Below are 24,105 nucleotides of genomic sequence, written 5' to 3' on the forward strand. Positions count from 1 at the left end.
TCTTCCACTTCTTCTTTCTCTCATTTTGTCCACCAAACGTTTTATGCTGTGCGTGAATGCACAAAGGTGAGCTTTGTTGATGTTATTGACTTGTTGGAGTGCTAATCGGGCATATTTGGTCAGTGCATGACTGCAAGCTAATTAATGCTATTTAAACTAGCTGTATGTACATATTGCATCATTATGCCTCATGTGTAGGTATATTTGAGCTCATTTAATATACTTTACTTTTATCCTCTTTGTATATAATTTTGTTTGGCATGTCTCATGACACATTATCTGTATGTAATATTGGCTGCATTTCAGATAGTTGTTTGTTTGCCATGTTGTTCCAGACCACAGCAAACATTACCTAGTCTGCCAAAGATTGTACTAAATCTATTAAAAGAAGACAGCCTGACATTTCCTTTAACTTGGACACACACATCTATATACCTTTGGCAATTAAAAGTCAGTCATTTCCAGAAGTTATCTCACCCTCTGAGTAGCCTCTGATTTACTAATGGTTTCTAAAAATGTATAGAATAAATATTAAATTTCAACATTTCTGATAACAAAGATTTGCTTCAGCCTGCGACACATAGTCATTTTGATAGTAGGCTATTATAGCTATTATAGACACTTACGTCATGTGTTGCCTTCATTGTACAAACCCCGTTTCCATATGAGTTGGGAAATTGTGTTAGCCCGATGCAAGATGGCGCCAGTATGTGCTTTGGCCTGCCGTCTCTCGCTGTCAGCTCTGTTCGTTTTTGTGTTTTTTGCGTCTATTTTCGTTTCTGTCAGCTCACTGCTTGTGTATGACCGCCAAACACTGTTGGATCTTTGCCCCTCTCCCACTGATATGATCAACTTCGACGTTGGTTTTTCGACGTCCCAGTCAGCTTTTTCACCTGGCCGGATTCCTGCCTTCCTTTCCCGCCCCCTGGCTCCTCTCCCCCGGCGGAAGCGTCTCCGGCGCCGCGGTAAACGTGGCGGCCAGCTGGTGAAAGTTAGGGCACTCCTGGCCCGGCTTCCCGTGGCTCCCCGAAGGAGGAATGGTGCGGTATCCGGTCTCCTCCTGCACCCACGCTCGCTCGATCCGATCGGCTCCTGGCTGGTTCCTATCGTTGGTTTGGAGGAAGAAGCTTGCCGTCGTCGCTCCTGCTGTCCCCGCCCCCGGAGGCGCGGGGTGGATCACCGCCACCTGCGGGCTGTGTGTCGGGCCCCACCCGGATTAATTGCGGCCTTGGACGTGCTGGCCCCCGCCAGGTTCGGTCTTGTGAACGCAAGATCTTTGACAAACAAAACTTTTATCCTGAAGGATTTCTTCACTTCCCGCGGACTGGACTTCCTCTGTGTGACGGAGACATGGCTGAGAGCCGGTGAGTCCGCCCCTCTTAATGAACTTCTGCCTCCGGAGTGTTCCTACTTTAATTCCCCACGGCCGTCCGGTCGAAAAGGAGGAGGATTAGCAGTCGTTTTTAAAAATGACTTTAAATGCCGTCAGATCCGCCTACAATCCTCCTTTTCAAGCTTCGAACTGTGCATGTTTGAACTAGGTCTTTCTGATGTCGTCCTGTGTGCCGTCATCTATCGACCACCCAAGTACCACAAAGACTTTATAACTGACTTTTCTGAATTTCTGGCTGAAATCCTGCCCAAATATGATCGTGTCCTTATTGTGGGTGATTTTAATATTCACACCTGCTGTCCAGACGAGCCGCTTTCCAGGAGCTTCCTGAATATAATCGACTCATTTAACTTTGTACAGTCTGTGTGTGGTTCTACACATGAACGCGGGCATACACTCGATTTAGTGCTCTCGTATGGTTTGTGTGTTTTTAATTTGGACATTTGCGACGCTGTGTTCTCTGATCACATGCCGATCCTGTTTGATATTGCCACGCAGTGTCCAGTTAAATTGTGCGCACCGCCCCAACGCTCTCGCATGTTTAATTCTTCGTCTCCTGCTCGGTTCTCCTCTATTTTTTCGACTCGTTGTGATGATAATTCTGCAGCATCTGTGTGTCTGAATACTGAAGAGTTGGTTTCTGGGTTCAACTCTATCTGTTTACAAACACTGGACACGATCGCCCCTTTCAAATGCCGCCGCGCTAAAACCACGCCTCAGCCCTGGTTGAATGACGTCACTCGGGCTGCCAGGCGCGTATGTAGAAGAGCAGAGAGAAAATGGAAAAAAGACAGGCTGCATGTGTCCTTTGCCATTTTTAAAGAAAGCCTGTTTTCCTTTCAGATGACTGTAAAAGCAGAAATGAATATATATCTATCTCAGATTATATCTTCTAACTGTAACAACCCCAGAGTTCTGTTTAAAACTATTAACACTGTCATTGATGCTCCCAAATCTGCTGGTTTTGATGCTTCTTTTGAATTCTGTGAAAATTGTCTCCATTTTTTCACTGACAAAATTGTGTCAACTAGAGCCAGTCTATCTCAGCCTTCATATGACCCTTCTGTTCCCCTGCATTTCTCTTCTGTTTTCCATCAGTTTGAGCCGGTGTCCTTTTCTTTTTTAAGTGACACAGTTAGTCATATGAAGCCCTCTGGTTCTCCTGCAGATGCCCTCCCACCTCGCCTGTTTAAGGAGGTACTTGCTACTATTGGACCAAGTGTCCTTAACATTATCAATAGTAGCCTCTCTTCTGGAATAGTTCCAGTAGAGTTTAAACATGCAGTGGTACGACCTCTACTTAAAAAACCCAGCCTCGACCCCTCTCTCCTCTCTAACTTCAGACCTATCTCTAATCTTCCATACATTTCCAAAATATTAGAGAAGGTTGTCTACAGTCAGTTGTTGCCCTTCTTAGAGGATAATGGTATCACTGAGCTGTTCCAGTCCGGTTTTAAAGCCCTCCACAGCACAGAGTCAGCGCTTCTAAAAGTTTTTAACGATGTCCTCCTGTCCACTGATTCTGGTAAATATGTTGTCCTGGTGCTTTTAGATCTGTCTGCTGCGTTCGACACCGTCGACCACGCCACCTTAATCACTCGTCTTGAGAACTGTGTGGGCATTAAGGGCGCCGCCCTCAACTGGTTCCGGTCGTACCTAACCGACAGGAGTTTTTGTGTAAAAGTAGACAGTTTTATGTCGTCCACAGCTCCTTTACCACATGGGGTCCCCCAGGGCTCAATCCTTGCCCCAATTTTATTTGCACTTTACCTTCTCCCCCTTGGTTCTATTTTTAGGAAGTACAGTATTGCATTTCATTTTTATGCCGATGATTGCCAGATTTATTTTCCCATGGCACAAAATAACACGGTTCAACGTCTTATTGACTGCCTGCACGACATCAAAGTCTGGCTTTCAGCTAACTTCCTGAGCCTAAATGAAGATAAAACAGAAGTTATGTTGTTCGGTCCAAGTCGCTCTCCCTCCCCCAACGTTGACCTCGGCACTCTGACCCCGTATCTCAGCGACTCTGTCACAAACCTGGGGGTAAAGTTTGACTCAGATTTTAAATTCGAAAAACAAATCAGCAGCGTCGTTCAAAAAAGCTTTTATCAATTACGCCAAATAGCGAAAGTGAAACCGCTTCTATCAAGACATGATCTTGAGAAATTAATCCACGCTTTTATCTCGACTCGTCTTGACTACTGCAATGCCCTGTATGTTGGCATTAGCCAGGCCTCCCTCGCCCGCCTGCAGCTCGTGCAGAACTCTGCTGCTCGTCTGCTAACACAGACCCGCAGACGTGAGCACATCACCCCTATTTTAGCGTCCCTTCACTGGCTCCCTGTGCGTTACCGAATACATTTTAAACTCCTTTTATTTGTTTTTAAATGTCTAAACAACCTCGCGCCAACCTATCTCTCCGACCTCCTTCAGCCTTACTGCCCCACCCGATCCTTAAGATCAGCCGATCAGCTGCTGTTGACGGTCCCTGACACAAGGCTGAAGCTTAGAGGTGACAGAGCTTTTGCCGTTGCTGCTCCCAAGCTCTGGAACGACCTACCCCTGAGTGTTAGACAAGCCTCCTCTCTTCCTGTTTTTAAATCTCTCTTAAAAACATACTTTTATTCCATGGCTTTTAACACTGAGTGATATCCATCCTGCAATGGCGCCCCATAATACACCTGCTGTGATCCTGTTTTTATGTTTTTATGTTTTTATTAATTCTATTTTAATTATTTATTTTTTATCGTGTTCTGTTTGTATTGTGTTGTGTTTGCTCGGTACTCGTTTTATCTTTTAACCTGTTCATTGTACAGCACTTTGGCTACCCCTGTGGTAAATTTTAAATGTGCTCTATAAATAAAGTTGATTTGATTTGATTTGATTTAGATGTAAATATAAATGGAATACAATGATTTGCAAATCTTTTCAACCCATATTCAATTGAATGCACTACAAAGACAACATATTTGATGTTCAAACTCATAAACTTTTTTTTTTTTTTGCAAATAATAATTAACTTAGAATTTCATGGCTGCAACACGTGCCAAAGTAGTTGGGAAAGGGCATGTTCACCACTGTGTTACATGGCCTTTCCTTTTAACAACACTCAGTAAACGTTTGGGAACTGAAGAGACACATTTTTTAAGCTTCTCAGGTGGAATTCTTTCCCATTCTTTAAGTTTAAGTTGTTCAACAGTCCGGGGGTCTCCGTTGTGGTATTTTAGTAGTGTTTTGCGGGTCCTTCAACTGGGGAGTAGAAGGACCCGCAAAACACGCACTGCAGCACGGCCTCAACTTCCAAACAACCCGCCGGTTTGGTTGTTGTTGTTTTTTTGTGGCACATCATGATTGATTGATGTGCCACACATTTTCATTGGGAGACAGGTCTGGACTACAGGCAGGCCAGTCTAGTACCCGCACTCTTTTACTATGAAGCCACATTGATGTAACACGTGGCTTGGCATTGTCTTGCTGAAATAAGCAGGGGCGTCCATGGTAAGGTTGCTTGGATGGCAACAAAAGTTGCTCCAAAACCTGTATGCACCTTTCAGCATTAATGGCGCCTTCACAGATGTGTAAGTTACCCATGTCTTGGGCACTAATACACCCCCATACCATCACACATGCTGGCTTTTCAACTTTGCGCCTATAACAATCCGGATGGTTCTTTTCCTCTTTGGTCCGGAGGACACGACGTCCACAGTTTCCAAAAACAATTTGAAATGTGGACTCGTCAGACCACAGAACACTTTTCCACTTTGTATCAGTCCATCTTAGATGAGCTCAGGCCCAGCAAAGCCGACGGCGTTTCTGGGTGTTGTTGATAAACGGTTTTCGCCTTGCATGGGAGAGTTTTAACTTGCACTTACAGATGTAGCGACCAACTGTAGTTACTGACAGTGGGTTTCTGAAGTGTTCCTGAGCCCATGTGGTGATATCCTTTACACACTGATGTCGCTTGTTGATGCAGTACAGCCTGAGGGATCGAAGGTCACGGGCTTAGCTGCTTACGTGCAGTGATTTCTCCAGATTCTCTGAACCCTTTGATGATGTTACGGACCGTAGATGGTGAAATCCCTAAATTCCTTGCAATAGCTGGTTGAGAAAGGTTTTTCTTAAACTGTTCAACAATTTGCTCACACATTTGTTGACAAAGCGGTGACCCTCGCCGCATCCTTGCTTGTGAATGACTGAGCATTTCACAGAATCTACTTTTATACCCAATCATGGCACCCACCTGTTCCCAATTTGCCTGTTCACCTGTGGGATGTTCCAAATAAGTGTTTGATGAGCATTCCTCAACTTTATCAGCATTTATTGCCACCTTTCCCAACTTCTTTGTCACGTGTTGCTGGCATCAAATTCTAAAGTTAATGATTATTTGCAAAAAAGTTTGAACATGAAATATGTTGTCTTTGTAGCATATTCAACTGAATATGGGTTGAAAAGGATATGCAAATCATTGTATTCCGTTTATATTTACATCTAACACAATTTCCCAACTCATATGGAAACGGGGTTTGTAAGACCTATACAAGACTTTTCATTTTTTGCGGCTCCAGACAGATTTGTTTTTTTTGTATTTTTGGTCCAATGTGGCTCTTTCAACGTTTTGGGTTGCCGACCCCCGTCTTAGAGAGTGAGACTATTTGGTTAATCCTCATAACCCGTTGCTCCGACAGGCAATGACCATTAATTTCATCATTAATTGACTCTCACCTGCAACATTTTTTACTACACTTATTACTAGTTTTGGCAGAAGACTGCATTGCAGACAGGGCCGGCCCGTGGCATAGGCCGTATAGGCAAATGCTAAGGGCGCCGTCCATCAGGGGGCGCCACGCCAGTGCCACAAATGTTGGAGAAAAAAAAAGAAAAAAAATAAGTTGGTACTATTATTTCTAAATACAAAAAATAATCCCACGTTAATTAAACTGCAAAGTAAAGCCTATTTAACAGAAATATTATTTGTTACAACATTACGCCCCCCCCCTCATCCCCCCGCACGGTGCGCCCCCTCCCTTCCCGTATCATGACTCTTTTTGGATGTCACCACATCAAAAAATCAACACAAGATGCCAAAACTGTCAGCCAAGCTTATTTAATCCTACCCCTTTCCCATTTCAAAGCGTTTACAAATATATAGAATCATTTACTGACCTTTTTATATAATAAAATAACATCTATGAATTAGTATACAACAGTTTTGTAATATGTAATTAATTAATTAATTCAGTCATTATTAACATACTGAGATGAAGAATATCTTATTTTCAATAAGGTTGAAAGTATTTCTCATAATTCTTCTTTGTACTCTGTAAGCACTATTATTTTGAACAACCTCTTAAACTGGATCATATCAGTACAATTTTTAACTTCTTTGCTTAATCCATTCCATCATTTAATTCCACATACTGATATGCTAAAAGTTCTAAGTGTTGTACGTGCATATAAATGTTTGTATTAGATCTTTTAAGCAGGTGTTTTTTGTTTACATTGTTATTGCCTTCTGCTTAGCTAATGTTTGCCCTGCAGGTAATCGTCACTTTTCCACCCCTTTATATATTAGGTATAGTTGTAAGTAAAAAAAAAAGGTCAAAGACAAAGCTATTCGGGTTCTTGTGAGTATATACACTTCACTGCCGATGTGGGGGGGCGCCACCTAAAATCTTGCCTAGGGCGCCAGATTGGTTAGGGCCGGGCCTGATTGCAGAGGCAATCTTCCATTGGGGTCAATTCGCAGTTAGTGAAACTTTCTGTCAATGAATTGTTGACCTCCCTGGGTTATAAAAACCACGATAGTCCTTGTACTCCGTGCAGGTTCCACAGTATGTCATCTGATCAGCTTTGGGGTCCACAAATGAATTGATTAACGTGGACCCCGACTTAAACAAGTTGGAAAACTTATTGGGGTGTCACCATTGAGTGGTCAATTGTACGGAATATGTACTGAACTGTGCAATCTACTAATAAAAGTCTCAGTCAATCAATCAAAACGAGATAGTTTTAACAATCCTCAGGTGTATTGGAATGTTCCCTGCCAGCTGTCAACCTGATGTGACACACAACCCCCACAATGAACACGCGTGACTCTGTATTACCTGGAAATAGAAGGACTTCTTCACCCAGGCCCGTGGAAACAGCCCCTTCGCCATCACAAAAACAGATCATTTCAATACGTGGACTTGGCAGAAGGAGACAGTCATTCAGAAACCACAGCAGCTTCTGCCGAGGAGTGGAAGACGTCACGCGTGGCTTGCAAAACGCGCATTCATGCGCGTCCGTGAGTTCTTCTGCTTTGGTCGAAGTGTCTGCACGTTTGCGCTCCGCTCCAGCAGCAAATGCCGATTTTTTTTTTCTTTCTTCTTCTTCTTCCAGTAAAGCAACTTCCTAATACCTCCAACAGAAAACAGCGCAGGCTCGGGTTAATGCGCACGCGCGGTGTGAAGCGCTACAAACGTAAGGTTAGTAGATTAAATTAAATCGGAGACTTTGAGTTCAAGTGTTTGTTGCAAAGTGCATTCCTCAGTGACATACGATGCGATATATTGTATTTGTTTTGGATTGAGTGGCAGCCTACAGCTGTGTTGGAGTGTTTGAATAAACTTCCGTTATCTTTCACAATAAAAGCCGTGTGATCGCAGCGTGACTTCCGGCAATGGTGATTTTATTTTTTATTTTTTAAATTTTATAATCTGTATTGAGTAAAGTAATTGGTCTTAAATTATTGCGAATTATCTTATCCTTGCCAGGTTTGGGGATTAAAACCATTAGACCTTGCTTCATGTTTGTACTTACTTCCTGTTTCGTAACATTGAGCATTTTAAGAAATTGTACAAATCTAATATTTTCGTTCGGTATACTGAGGTCTAGGCTTATTTTGAATATGAGTATGAATTGTTTCAGCTTGTTCTGTCTTTCAATGACTATACAAACTGGACGGTTGAACTTTTATTTAACAGTTGCCATTCAACACATACTGTGTTGTGCCCTAAACTGTCCGGGTAGGAACACAACGCATACAAGCAATTCTTATTTATTTTAAAAAGAAAGTATTATTTTCACATATTAAATCGAACAGAATTAACTTTAAAGTTGCTACTTTACCAACTCTAAATAGTATGCATTTTCAAATTGCTACTTATTTAAAACATTCTTAGTGCAACACAAATATTACATTCAGTTTCACAGTGCCTATTGTAGCATTAGGAAATTATTGTATGTGTTGTGTTCCTACCCGGACGGTTTAGGAACACAACACATACAAGCTATTCCTATTGCTACATGAATGACTTATATGACTTACTTATGATGATATATTAAGAATTGTAAGCGCATTGTTCTGGGCAAAGTGAGTTTTGTGGAGCCAGATGAATGTGATAAAATGTGGTTCAGAGGAAACTGGATATTAGTTAAAATAACTATGTAAAAAGGGGGGGAATAAAACGTTTATACTTATTCCCATTACCATTTTGAGATATCCATCCATCCATTTTCTACCGCTTATTCCCTTTAGGGTTGCGGGGGGCACTGGAGCCTATCTCAGCTACAATCGGTCGGAAGGCGGGGTCCTTTTGAGATATGTTTAATTTTATTTAATATTATTTTGTTTTATTTTATTTTATTAATTCAATGTTCTTTTCTTTTTTGTGAAATAATAATATTGCCATTGAACACAAGACTGTTCACTGGAGATATGTATGTATATTATGTACTACATGTGTGATTTGGAGCTGACTATGACACACTCAATTAACAACAAAACTTCTGTATGCACGTTGATAGTGCTATTGATTGATTGATTGATTGATTGATTGAAGCTTGTATTAGTAGATTGCACAGTACAGTACATATTCCATACAATTGACCACTAAATGGTAACACCCGAATACGTTTTTCAACTTGTTTAAGTCAGGTCCACGTTAATCAATTGATGGCAATACATGGTATACAATGTGCCTTAAGTCCTTCCAAAATAATTAGTAAAAGTTAGCAAAGCCAGGTGATTTGTTTGAGGACATTTTCATGACAACCAAATCCAATTCCTCTATTTTAAATTCTGCCTCGCATAAGTCTTTGACAGAGTCGTCTATTTGTGGAATAAATGTATTCATTTTCTGAAAAAAGGTATTCATGTCGTCTAATGAGTGACGTGAAGAGTACAACTTACAAACCCCGTTTCTATATGAGTTGGGAAATTGTGTTAGATATAAACGGAATACAATGATTTGCGAATCCTTTTCAACCCATATTCAATTGAATGCACTACAAAGACAAGATATTTGATGTTCAAACTCATAAACTTTATTTATTTTTTGCAAATAATAATTAACTTAGAATTTCATGGCTGCAACACGTGCCAAAGTAGTTGGGAAAGGGCATGTTCACCACTGTGTTACATGGCCTTTCCTTTTAACAACACTCAGTAAACGTTTGGGAACTGAGGAGACACATTTTTGAAGCTTCTCAGGTGGAATTCTTTCCCATTCTTGCTTGATGTACAGCTTAAGTTGTTCAACAGTCCGGGGGTCTCAGTTGTGCTATTTTAGGCTTCATAATGCGCCACACATTTTCAATGGGGGACAGGTCTGGACTACAGGCAGGCCAGTCTAGTACCCGCACTCCGTTACTATGAAGCCACGTTGATGTAACACGTGGCTTGACATTGACTTGCTGAAATAAGCAGGGGCGTCCATGCTTGGATGGCAACATATGTTGCTTCAAAACCTGCATGTACCTTTCAGCATTAATGGCGCCTTCACAGATGTGTAAGTTACCCATGTCTTGGGCACTAATACACCCCCATACCATCACAGATGCTGGCTTTTCAACTTTGCGCCTAGAACAATCCGGATGGTTCTTTTCCTCTTTGGTCCGGAGGACACGACGTCCACAGTTTCCAAAAACAATTTGAAATGTGGACTCGTCAGACCACAGAACACTTTTCCTCTTTGTATCAGTTCATCTTAGATGAGCTCAGGCCCAGCGAAGCCGACGGCGTTTCTAGGTGTTGTTGATAAACGGGTTTTGCCTTGCATAGGAGAGTTTTAACTTGCACTTACAGATGTAGCGACCAACTGTAGTTACTGACAGTGGGTTTCTGAAGTGTTCCTGAGCCCATGTGGTGATATCCTTTACACACTGATGTCGCTTGTTGATGCAGTACAGCCTAGGGATCGAAGGTCACAGGCTTAGCTGCTTACGTGCAGTGATTTCTCCAGATTCTCTGAAACCTTTGATGATTTTACGGATCGTAGATGGTGAAATCCCTAAATTCCTTGCAATAGCTGGTTGAGAAAGATTTTTCTTAAACTGTTCAACAATTTGCTCACGTATTTGTTGACAAAGTGGTGACCCTCGCCCCATCCTTGTTTGTGAATGACTGAGCATTTCATGGAATCTACTTTTATACCCAATCATGGCACCCACATGTTCCCAATTTGCCTGTTCACCTGTGGGATGTTCCAAATAAGTGTTTGATGAGCATTCCTCAACTTTATCAGTATTTATTGCCACCTTTCCCAACTTCTTTGTCACGTGTTGCTGGCATCAAATTCTAAAGTTAATGATTATTTGCAAAAAAAAAAAAAAAAGTTTATCAGTTTGAACATCAAATATGTTGTCTTTGTAGCATATTCAACTGAATATGGGTTGAAAAGGATTTGCAAATCATTGAATTCCGTTTATATTTACATCTAACACAATTTCCCAACTCAGATGGAAACGGGGTTTGTAGAATGGAAGAAAATCTCTTTTTGGATGCTTATAGCGTCTTTGTATTCTTTTCCATGTATTATTAAACTTTTTACAGAATTTCTCTGTTGTCTACTCCTCTCCAGACTACTAAAGTGACCTTATGAAGGCCCCTTCTGCTTCTTCCAGATAAAATTGATCCATCTTAGATTGTAATTCTATGAATTTGTCATTTTTAAAGTATCACCACCAACATCAATGCACACTTTGCTTACGTCCTGGAGCAAATTACATTCATAACTCCATTTCTTTTTCTCCAAATATTTACTGAAATTAATAAAAAAATTCCCTGATTTTAAATGTAATGAATGGGGCAGGGCCGACATCCGGGCAACTGAGCTACATACGGGTTCTTCGAGCCATAGCAACCTGACTGGCGTTGAAAATAAACCGTCGCCATTACTCTTTAACCTGTCGACCTACGCTGATTAAACCCGTCATTCTGCCTTCAAAATGCCAAAAAACTGTGTTGTTTTTGGTTGTGCAAACCACAACTGGAAACAGGGAAAACAAAGGTCGTATTTTGTTCTGCCAAAGCGTGCTAAAAGCCCACAGAGACGAGACAAATGGCTCGCAGCTTTACACCGGGAAAACGAGGACGGTTCTCACTGGAGTCCCCCAAAATCCCGGGTCGTGTGTTCGGATCACTTCGTTTCTGGTAAATATAAGGAACAAAAATCCACCTTCTTAACCACAACTTGGCTATACCGTCCATGCTAATGTTGAACCCGTTGAATTTTTACTGAATAACGTTCGACAGCTGACGTTGTTGTTGTTGGACAACAATAACATACGGTATAAAGGCTATTTCCAGTAATTCAGCAAATAATCAATCATAATACTGAACTGAATTTGAATGAGCTCTCTACAGATATAATAAATATACAGATACTGGTAGCCACCGTGTCATCCTTATTATCATTTATCAACATACCTTGGGTGATTTAACCATTTTTATGTGATTTATTCGTTATATAACAACCGAAGCTAACAACCGACCTGGTGCGCTTGTGAGGTAGACATAAAGATTTCCAAATTCCATGTCCGGCCATTGTGTAGGATTATCAGTCCACGCATCTGCTGGAAGGCGGTAAGGGCAGTCGTTTAATCCAACTACAGAACATTTTAACTCGTATCTTAACCTAGCCTCACTGGAAAGACTATTTACATAATCATACGCCATTTAGAACAGTTTAAAATGCCGTGAAACCTCGTTAAATGCCTTTTCTGTCAATGCTGTGTTCGCTGTGAGCTGGTTTGTTTTCAACGAATTCAATATGGCGACCGCGTTGCTAGGGGATTGGAGGGCGGAAGTGACGTAGATCCGCCCTCGCCCATTCCCATTTTGAAAAATGTTTTAGTCCCAAATCAAGAGGATGTGGGCGTCAACTGAAATTATCTGTTAGATTAGAATATAACGGTCGAACAATGATGATATCATTTCCGGTGTTCTGTCGAAATTCGCTGCTTCGTCAAAAAAAAAAAAACTGTCGCTCTTCCGGTTTAAACAATGGCGATGAAACGAAGATGTGGGCAACCATTGCTTGCTAGTCAGGAGACACAATTAAATAAATATAATGTTTTTTAAATGACTTGTAGCGCGAGTGACAAAGTCTCCATGAGATACGTCTCCACAAAGTAGTTAAATGTTTATTAAAAATGTTTTTCGGACGAAACCTTTAGCGTTGGTGCGCATGCGTGCGCATGCTCAGTAGCGTTGTGTAGCTCATGTTGACGCTAACATTAATCTGTTTCTTTTTATCATAACAAAATACATGTGTTAACCCGTGCTATTTTACCTATTCGGCAAACCAATTTCTCCGCCAACGTGACCTAATTTTATCGACGTGAGTGGTTTTATCCGTATTTTTAGGTCTTTTTTTAAAATAATAAAATACGACCCCAAAAGGGACAAGCGGTAGAAAATGTATGGATGAATGGAATCATCTGTTTGTGGAATGTGAGAGTGTACATGTGTTTTGGGAGGAGATCAGAGATTGGCTGAGAGACAAGTGTGTGGAGATGTCCCCATTCACTATAGAAGAGATCAAATTTGGTGTTTTTATAAACGACTGTAACAGAAATGTTTGTCAACATTATTATGCTCCAGGCAAAAGAGTTTCTACATAAATGTCGATTTATGAGAGTAAGGCCTACAGGTTTGTTTCTGAAGCTGTGATTTCTGTTATTTTTAGGAGAGTTCATTGACAGTCATGATTTAGTTAATTTAATTATAGTACTCGGTAAAACATTTATTTTTAAGGCCAAACCTTCTTTAAAACATTTATTCAGTAGTTTTTAACTTTAGAAAGTTATATGGTTGAAACCGATAATGATGCCAAAAAACATTTTAAAAAAAGATGGGAAGACCTTTAATAAATGGGTTGTACTTGTATAGCGCTTTTCTACCTTCAAGGTACTCAAAGCGCTTTGACACTACTTCCACATTTACCCATTCACACACTGATGGAGGGAGCTGCCATGCAAGGCACTAACCAGCACCCATCAGGAGCAAGGATGAAGTGTCTTGCTCAGGACACAACGGACATGACGAGGTTGGTACTAGGTGGGGATTGAACCAGGGACCCTCGGGTCGCGCACGGCCACTCTTCCACTGCGCCACGCCGTCCCTAATGCTTATTTTGAAAATGTAATTTTGTTTGTAGATTATATGCAATCTGTTGCTGCGTTCCCTAATTTTGAGTGTACGTAAATGAAGGTGTGTGTGTTGCTGAGCCCGACCTGGACATAATGTGGACTGGACCTGGTTTTAAGAACCCTCTAAACAATCTAATTTCATTTACAACCTGGTCTGGTGAAGATAAGATCCTTTTTTTTTTAAATAAAAATTAAAAAAAACATTTTATATACATACAATATAAAAACAGTTAGATAGAAACTACCGGTAGTAATTATTGAAAATGAGTCAAATTAACTGTAAAAGGTTAGTACTATTAGTGGACCAGCAGCACGCACAATCATGTGTGCTTCACGGACTGTATCCCTTGCAGACTGTATTGTTTTATATTGTAGGAACCAGACTATTAATAACAGAAAGAAACAACCCTTTAGTGTGAATGAGTGTATTGATTGACTGATTGAGACTTTTATTAGTAGATTGCAAAGTACAGTACATATTCCGTACAATTGACCACTAAATGGTAACACCCGAATAAGTTTTTCAACTTGTTTAAGTCGGGATCCACGTTTCATGGTATAAATATATACTATCAGCATAATACAGTCATCACACAAGTTAATCATCAGAGTATATACATTGAATTATTTACATTATTTACAATCCAGGGGGTGGGATGTGGAGAGGGTTGGGGCAGAGGGGTTAGGTTTGGTTGATATGTAAGAGGGAGGGAGTTTTTTGGGGGGGTTGGTGCACTAATTGTAAGTGTATCTTGTGTTTTTTTATGTTGATTTAATTAAAAATAAAAAGTAAGGCCTACATTTTCTAATTGGCTTAATGGTTTACAATTATCAATCAAACCTTGGAGAATGATTAAGAGTACAAAAGCCCTTAAATTGGTATCTTTGTTAAAAAAACATTTAAAGTGATTTAGGTAGCCTGTTTTAATTGGTTTTACCTAGGGATGTCCGATAATGGCTTTTTGCCGATATCCGATATTCCGATATTGTCCAACTCTTTAATTACTGATAGCGATATCAACCGATAGCGATATCAACCGATCTCTCTCTCTCCCTCTCTCTCTGTCTCTCTCTCTCTCTCTCTCTCTCTCTGCCCACTACTTGCTGTCCATATCCTACCAATTCAGACCTACACTGTTCCAATATCCATTTCTCTGTTCTCAATTGTTGATGACTGATGATAACAACCAAACCCAACCCCCCGCCCCCCTCCACACCCCGGATTGTAAATAAAGTAAATAATTCAATGTGATGATCTTGTGTGATGACTGTATTATGATGATAGTATATATCTGATAGTATATATCTGTATCATGAATCAATTTAAGTGGACCCCGACTTAAACAAGTTGAAAAACTTATTGGGGTGTTACCATTTAGTGGTCAATTGTACGGAATATGTACTTCACTGTGCAACCTACTAATAAAAGTCTCAATCAAATCAATCAATCAAACCGATGTATACAGTCGTGGAATTAACACATTATTATGCCTAATTTGGACAACCAGCTATGGTAAAGATAAGGTCCTTTTTAAAAATAATAATAAAATAAAATAAGATAAATAAATTAAAAACATTTTCTTGAATAAAAAAGAAAGTAAAACAATATAAAAACAGTTACATAGAAACTAGTAATTAATGAAAATGAGTAAAATTAACTGTTAAAGGTTAGTACTATTAGTGGACCAGCAGCACGCACAATCATGTGTGCTTACGGACTGTATCCCTTGCAGACTGTATTGATATATATTGATATATAATGTAGGAACCAGATTATTAATAACAGAAAGAAACAACCCTTTTGTGTGAATGAGTGTAAATGGGGGAGGAAGTTTTTTTGGGTTGGTGCACTAATTGTAAGTGTATCTTGTGTTTAATAATAATTTAAAAAAAACGATACCGATAATTTCCGATACTACATTTTAAAGCCGGCCAATATTATTGGAAATCTCTAGTTTTACCCTTTAAATCGTTTTTAATCATATTTATTTTATATTGTTTTTATATTGGTTTTATATGTATTTATTTCTTGTTTTTATTCAGTCGGTGGCGCTAAGGATAATATTTGAATATTGTTTTTAATGTTGTTGTGCAGCACTTTGGAAACATTTTGTTGTTAAAATGTGCCATATACCGTATTTTTCGGAGTATAAGTCGCTCCGGAGTATAAGCCGCACCGGCCGAAAATGCATAATAAAGAAGGAAAAAAACATATATAAGTCGCACTGGAGTATAAGTCGCATTTTTGGGGGAAATTTATTTGATAAAAGCCAACACCAAGAATAGACATTTTGAAAGGCAATTTAAAATAAATAAAGAATAGTGAACAACAGGCTGAATAAGTGTACGTTATATGAGGCATAAATAACCAACTGGTATGTTAACGTAACATATTATGGTAAGAGTCATTCAAATAACTATAACATATAGAACATGCTATACGTTTACCAAACAATCTGTCACTCCTAATCGCTAAATCCCATGAAATCTTATACGTCTAGTCTCTTACGTGAATGAGCTAAATAATATTATTTGATATTTTACGGTAATGTGTTAATAATTTCACACTTAAATCGCTCTTGAGTATAAGTCGCACCCCCGGCCAAACTATGAAAAAAACTGCGATTTATATTCCGAAAAATACGGTAAAGTGGATTGGATTGGATTTTTTGTCTTTTTTATTTATTTATTATTATTAATATTTAACACTCTAGCTGTATTTGCTTTTGTTTTTCTTTCATTGTGGTTGAAAGCGCCTTGACTGTTGTGTGAATTATAAATGTATGTTTGTTGTTCAATAAAAAAATAAAAATAACTAAAAAAAAAATACACGTGTCGCCCCCTTAATATGTCATTTCCGGTATGGAAGATTCTAGAAAACAATTCCTCCGTCAACGTGATCAAATTGTGTAGACAGGATTATCCTTGTTCATCTGTAGTGAGAGTACCGTTGTAAATGTGTGAACACGTTTTGACTTCATCCATAATAAAAAAACAACAGTATTCATTAAAATATGCTACGCGTTGACCCAGGTGAATGGCCTCACATGTTTAGCGATTTAATCATCTTAAAATGGGGTTAAACGGATGAGGAAGCAGCAGCGGCCGTTTAAATTCTTCCCACAATGCACTCCCCGAACATCAGCGGGAAACCAAAATGGCGAACGTGCTCGGGGAAAATGAGCCATTTGTTATTTTCTGAGAAGGGCACAGCGTCTACACGTTTCGGCGGCTTGAGTTCGGTGTGAATTTTTAACATCGAACGGAGCGAGATTTTCCACATAAACACGCATATATATATATTTACTTTTGTTACTCTCTGGAGCTGTTGAAACGGAGGTTCCCGAATGAGGTATTGTTGTCATGTTTTCTTCTGTTGGGGTCGTGGGCCTGGCGGAAATATTTAATCGGCGATTAATCTTCATTTGGACGACGAATGACATCATTTAAGATTTCACGGTTACTGCACGTGGTTATACATCATCGTACGCGTGGGGTTGACCACCACCACCACCTAACATCCCGAACAAAGGATCAGTCCCTAAATGAGAGCTAAAATACAAACATTCTGGTTATTTACATAAACGTGCACATTAGAAACAATCCACGAGTTTGCGTTTTAAGTTACATGTCGTTCAAGTATGTGGGGGGGTCAATCCCCACATCTGCGGTCCCCTTCAAGGTTTCTCGTTGTAGCCCATTGGGTTGAGTTTTTCCTTGCCCTTATGAGGATGTCGTTGTGGCTTGTGCAGCCCTTTGAGACACTTGTGATTTAGGGCTATATAAATATACTTTGAATGATTGAAGTATGCCTGAGTCAAAAGAAATATTTTTCATGACAGGAAGTGAACAAAAATGTGACTCCATTGTTGTTTTTACTACTAATTAGAAATGTTCGATAATGGCTTTTTTTGCCGATATTGTCCAACTCTTAATTACCGATTCCGATATATACAGTCGTGGAATTAACACATTATTATGCCTAATTTTGTTGTGATGCCTAGCTCAGTGATTTTCAACCACTGTGCCGCGGCAAGTGTGCCGCGAGATATTGTCTGGTGTGCCGTGGGAAATTATGCAACTTCACTTAATTTCTCCAAAAAATATTTTTTGCAAATCAATAATCATAATTATGTGCCATTGTCTAGTGCAGGGATGGGCAACCCGCGGCTCCAGAGCCGCATGCGGCTCTTTGATCACTCTGATGCGGCTCAGCAGCTTACTTGCTGAACCCCCCCCAATTTTCCCGTGAGACTTCCGGATTTCAGTGCCTCTCGCAGAAAACTCCCGGGATTAATATTCTCCGATTTTCACCCTTACAGCTATAATAAGGGCGTGCCATGATGATACAACATTTGGCGCTCTCTACAATCTGTATTAACAGCGTGCCAGCCCAACACTTGTTATACAATATACATCTTCTGCTTGCACACGTATGTGACAGCAAGGCATACTTGGTCAACAGCCACACAGGTTACACTGACAGTGACCATATAAAACAACTTTAACACTCTTACTAATAATGCGCCACACTTTGAACCAAAACCAAACAAGAATGACAAACACATTTCGGGAGAACATCTGCACCTTAACACAACATAAACACAACAGAACAAACACCCAGAATCCCATGCAGCCCTGACTCTTCCGGGCTACATTATACACCCCTGCTACCACCAAACCCCGCCCCCACCCCAACCCTGCTCCCTCACACATCAACCCCCCCCCTCTGTGCGTCGGTTGAGGTGGGCGGGGTTTGGTAGCGGGGGTGTATAATGTATCCCGGAAGAGTTAGGGCTGCATGGGATTCTGGGTATTTGTCCTGCTGTGTTTATGTTGTGTTACTGTGCAGATGTTCTCCCGAAATGTGTTTGTCATTCTTGTTTGGTGTGGGTTCACAGTGTGGCGCATTATTAGTAAGAGTGTTATAGGTTTTTTTATACCGCCACCGTCAGTGTAACCTGTGCGGTTGTTGACCAAGTATGCCTTGCTGTCACCTACGTGAGCAAGCGGAAACACCATACAACGTGTGGCTGATCAGGCACGCTGGTAGTAGTGGGTGCTGTATGCTGTACCATCACGACACGCACGACGCTGACAAGCGCCATTCATTTAAAACCTGCGTGCCGCACCAGCTTTCAAATTCCATATAAAGGTGTGGGCAGCGTGTCTGAGACCCCTGGTTTAGACATAGCACAAAGCAAAAAGAAAACGTATACAGTGTTATTTCATTTAAAATGTCCCAAAAAAATTTGCGGCTCCCATTGTTTTCTATAACTTGCGAAACTGGTCAAAATGGCTCTTTGACTGGTAAAGGTTGCCGACCCTTGGTCTAGTGCCTGTGCTGTGTAGAGATTGACAGGGTAATCTTGTAATACTCCATATCAGTAGGTGGCAGGAAGTAGTTCATTGCTTTGTAGAAGTCAAAACGCGTCAAGGATGGTTTGTTGTGATCCCAATATGCAGAGCACAGCGGGAGACAGCGTGCAGGTAAAAAGGTATGTAATGCTTAAACCAAAAATGGACAAAAGGCAAATCCCGCTAGTAAAAGGCACTCATTCACACAAAAGGGTTGTTTCTTTCTGTTATTAATATTCTGGTTCCTACATTATATATCAATACAGTCTGCAAGGGATACAGTCCGTAAGCACACATGATTGTGCGTGCTGCTGGTCCACTAATAGTACTAATTTTCATTAATTACTAGTTTCAATGTAACTGTTTTTATATTGTTTTACTTTCTTTTTTATTCAAGAAAATGTTTTAAATGTATTTATCTTATTTTATTTTATTAATTTTTTTTAAAAGTACCTTATCTTCACCATACCTGGTTGTCCAAATTAGGCATAATAATGTGTTAATTCCACGACTGCATATATCAGTTGATATCGATATCGGTAATTAAAGAGTTGGACAATATCGGATATCGGCAAAAAGCCGTTATCGGACATCCCTAATTTAAACATATCTTAAAAAGGAGTAGGAGGAACCAATCAATCATCAATCAATCATAGTTTATTTATATAGCCCTTAATCATAAGTGTCTCAAAGGGCCACACGGAGGGGCGGCATGGCGTAGCGAGTGGAGTGGCTGTGCCAGAAAGCTGAGGGTTGCAGGTTTGCTCCCCGTCTCTTGACATCCAAATCGCTGCCGTTGTGTCCTTGGGCAGGACACTTCACCCTTGCCCCCACAGTGCCGCTCACACTGGTGGTCGGTAGGGCCGTAGGCACAAACTAGCAGGGCGGCTGTGGCTATGAAAGTAGCTTACCACCACCAGGTGTGAATGAATGATGGGTTCTCACTTCTCTGTGAAGCGCTTTGAGTGTCTAGAAAAGCGCTATATAAATCTAATCCATTATTATTAATATATTATTAAGGACATCCTCGACTCAGATCCCACAGAGCTCATATTTAACCTCACCCATTCTTCATGTCTTCACACCATAACTTTTAAATGTTTACATTACATTATAAGGGCTGCTGGAAGTTGGCAGACCTATCAGCGATCCTGTTCTGTCTCCCTGTAATGTTTGTCTGATGGGATTATGCTGAAAATCTTAATTCCCCCTCAGGAATTAATAAAGTAGTTTTGATTCTGGTTCTCTGATTAAATTCACTTCATGTTTGAAATAAGGGCAGGTGTTGGGGGGGAAATGATTACCGTATCTTTCGGAGTATAAGTCGCACCGGAGTATAAGTTGCACCTGCCGAAAATGCATAATAAAAAAGGAAAAAAAACATATACAAGTCGCACTGGAGCCTGGCCAAACTATGAAAAAAACTGCGACTTATAGTCCGAAAAATACGGTACGTAATAACGTATTGGTGATGGTCAATGAATGTTATGTGTACTTTATATTGTAGGGTTTTTCATAATCTGTTATTTTTGTAGTTGTTGTTGGCTTCAGATGCAACAAGTCTTATGAGGTGTGTCTTTTATGATGTCTTAATGCAACTGTCCCTAAATCAGCATCATAAACTATAGCAAAATGTTCCTGTTACCAGTTCATCCCATGTCATTGCAGGGACTCCGGGGTTTTGGGTCACCTGTCCGTCCATCAGAAAATTCCTCCCCCGCAGCAGCAGGCTGTCCCTTTGTCCCCAACAAGCCAAGCGAGGGTGGCGTATGGCGAACAGGGCAGGTTCACTGAGGGCCAGGACGTCTTGGCCGGGTGGTCCGATGGTTTGATCTACTTGGGGACAATCACAAAGGTTAGTTCTGATTTTTGGTACCGGAAAGCACAAATTACAACTTCAAGTCACCTTGCAGGCTTTGGTGTGGAGTTGGGATGTCCCGATCCAGGTTTTTGCACTTCCGATCCGATACCGATATTGTTTTTGCACTTCCGATCCGATACCGATACTGACCGATACCAATACTGACCGATACTGTAAGTTATAAGTTATTTAGCCTACTTAGTTGTCAGAATCATGTTGAAAAGGGTTTTAGTACTCTTGATAACAACTAGCCAGCTGAATTAGGGGAGTTTGAATAATACACAACGGTTGGTAACAGGAAACTGACCTGTTTATTCAAGGATAAACACAAAATAGACAAAATTATACATGACAAACAGAAATGGCCTCATTGAAACTAGGGCTGGGCGATATGGCCTTTTTTTAATATTGAGATATTTTAAGGCCATATTGCGATACACAATATATATCTCGATATTTTGCCTCAGCCTTGAATGAACACTTTATGCATATAATCACATCAGTATGATGATTCTATGTGTTTTGATTGATTGATTGAGACTTTTATTAGTAGGTTGCACAGTGAAGTACATATTCCGTACAACTGACCACTAAATGGTAACACCCGAATAAGTTTTTCAACTTGTTTAAGTCGGGGTCCACTTAAATTGATACAGATATATACTATCAGATATATACTATCTTCATAATACAGTCATCACACAAGATAATCACATTGAATTATTTACATGATTTATAATCCAGGGTGTGGAGGGGGGCGCCGGATGTAAGTGTCAAAAAGACAGCCAAAAGAGTTTGATATGAGAATAAATCTAAAGTTAAAATATAGTGTAGAAATGCACCCATTTGCAGGAAATGTAGTCTTGATTTTCAAAATTTTCTTTCAAGGCTTTCATGTCTACATTAAAACATTCTTCTTCATACTGCATTAATATATGCTACCGTACTTTAAAACTTTCATGCAGAGAAGGAAATCACAACTAAAAAAAATCACTATTTTTTCATACGGTGTTGATGTGGAAATGTTTGCCTCGGCATTTTGATGGTGTGGACGTGTGGCACCGAATGGAGATAAGCGTCTCGACAGACGTCACAATATTTGAACAATGATGACGAAAACTGTTTTCTCTGTCGTGTCCGTGTGTCGAAAATTGTTATGCGCTTATTTTTTTATTTGATTTTGTGCGTGGCATAGATTTGCTATGCGCAGAGGACGTTTGAGCAGTGCGCAATTGCACAGGCGCGCACCTTAGAGGGAGCGTTGGTCACACGGCTGCTCTAGCATCACAGCTAACGTTAGCCATGCTGCTATCTCTCTGCTCGGGGAGGACGTATACGTATGTGACGTATGACGTGACAGTATGTGACGTATGACGTGACAGTATGTGACGTGTGTAAGAAGGTGCGCTTGCTGTCTGTGAGAGGGAGAGACAGGAAAGAGTGAGAAAAGCCTGTCGTGTAATGCCAGCAGCTAAAAGCAACTGCGTGAGAATCCACAGACCTGTGGATGTGTTGAAGGTGTGCTGGAAAATGCGGAACGGAAGCAGCAGAAAAGTGGAATGTATTATTTAAATAGGTGCATTGGAAAACACGGAGTGGAGTTTTTTTTAACTGGATCTGGATCGGTATTTTCCCATGCCTTGCCGATACGCATTTTTTGGCAAATATCGGCGGCCGATCCAATCCAAATATCGGATCGGGACATCCCTAGCGTGGAGTACTGTTGAATGGAAACTGCACTCTTTATTTCTATGCGAGTCAAGAACACACGTCCCTCCCCTTTCTGTGTAAAGTTAAGTTTACTTTTCTGTGCTTTCTAACTATTGAAAAATTGCTAGTACGAAGCGGCAAACAAGGCAGGTAATTGGATTCATCGACTCCGCCTATAAAGCCCTCTAAAAACACCAGCAACGCTCATTTACATGCCGTGATTAGCCAGTTACTAGCTATCTTTAGACCTACTCAGTGGCCTAGTGGTTAGAGTGTCCGCCCTGAGATCGGTAGGTTGTGTGTTCAAACCCCGACCGAGTCATACCAAAGACTATAAAAATGGGACCCATAACCTCCCTGCTTGGCACTCAGCATCAAGGGTTGGAATTGGGGGTTAAATCACCAAAAATGATTCCCGGGCGCGGCACCGCTGCTGCTCACTGCTCCCCTCACCTCCCAGGGGGTGAACAAGGGGATGGGTCAAATGCAGAGGACACATTTCACCATACCTAGTGTGTGTGTGACAATCATTGGTACTTTAACTTAACTTAACTAATAACGGTTGTGACCCGCCATGAAATAAAGGTGTCTGAGCTGCTTCTGTTGTCTTGCTTTTTAGGTTAGAAAAAGTAAATGCTAGGATATAAATCCTACGTCTCACCTGTATAGTAGAAGTTGTGACACCAGGCCGAGAAGTGAGTCAACTTTGAAAATCCACACGTTACCAACTTGATACTATATGGCTCCCAACAAATGGGACGCAGGATAAGACCTCAATAACATAGCTCGGGAGCATTTTTTTTACCTGAGGAGTGAGGATTATTCTGAATTTACCAGATCAAGGAGAGCACACATTTTGTGCTGAAAGTAGTGTTGTCCGATAGCAATATTTTGGTACCGGTACCAAAATGTATTTCAATACTTTCGGTACTTTTCGACACTTTTCTAAATAAAGGGGACCACAAAAAATGGCATTATTGGCTTTATTTTAACAAAAATCTTATGGTACATTTAACATGTTTCTTTGCAAGTTTGTCCTTAAATAAAATAGTGAACATACAAGACAATAGGGATGATGTTCGAAACCGGTTCTCCCGGTTGTTCGATAAGAAAAGAACCGATTCCATGGACTCGAATCCCTTTTTGAGAACCGGTTCCCGTTATCGAGGCCACGATAGTAAAGAAAAAGAGTTGGTTCTTTATTCGAATCCCTGGGAATGAATCCCTTCCCACAGGAAATGCCCTGTGGGGCGGCAATGTTATGCCCATTTGATTGTAGACTCTTACTGACACCTTGTGGCGATATGAAAATATTACGCGTCATTAGTTTGGGCACTTCCGGGTTGGCATGAGACAATTGAGAAGT

General features: G+C 40.5%; 2 protein-coding genes across 6 annotated transcripts in view; one reads left to right on the top strand and one right to left on the bottom strand.

Annotated features, from left to right (window-relative positions):
* Positions 1 to 12,393, bottom strand: part of dipk1aa (divergent protein kinase domain 1Aa) — a 42,190-nt gene extending 29,797 nt beyond the window's left edge. For 2 of the 3 annotated variants that reach the window (XM_072912871.1, XM_072912870.1), the window contains exon 1: positions 12,152 to 12,393. In XM_072912871.1, coding sequence (XP_072768972.1) covers positions 12,152 to 12,229 — 78 coding nt within the window. In that variant the 5' untranslated portion in view covers positions 12,230 to 12,393. Of the gene's footprint in view, positions 1 to 7,500; positions 8,330 to 12,151 lie in introns of those variants that run through there. The other variant, XM_061941167.2, reaches the window with a different exon arrangement.
* A 4,517-nt stretch (positions 12,394 to 16,910) lies between these two features.
* mtf2 (metal response element binding transcription factor 2) overlaps positions 16,911 to 24,105 on the top strand; it is a 36,707-nt gene continuing 29,512 nt past the window's right edge. Inside the window, exons 1-2 of one of the 3 annotated variants that reach the window (XM_061941225.2) lie at positions 16,911 to 17,162; positions 20,837 to 21,023. In XM_061941225.2, the coding sequence (XP_061797209.2) occupies positions 17,158 to 17,162; positions 20,837 to 21,023 (192 nt within the window). In that variant the 5' untranslated portion in view covers positions 16,911 to 17,157. The remainder of the gene's footprint in view (positions 17,163 to 20,836; positions 21,024 to 24,105) is intronic. The other 2 variants (XM_061941217.2, XM_061941233.2) reach the window with 2 other exon arrangements.

The sequence above is a fragment of the Nerophis lumbriciformis genome, linkage group LG03 (genome assembly GCF_033978685.3).
Source record: "Nerophis lumbriciformis linkage group LG03, RoL_Nlum_v2.1, whole genome shotgun sequence".
Classification (NCBI taxonomy): domain Eukaryota; kingdom Metazoa; phylum Chordata; class Actinopteri; order Syngnathiformes; family Syngnathidae; genus Nerophis; species Nerophis lumbriciformis.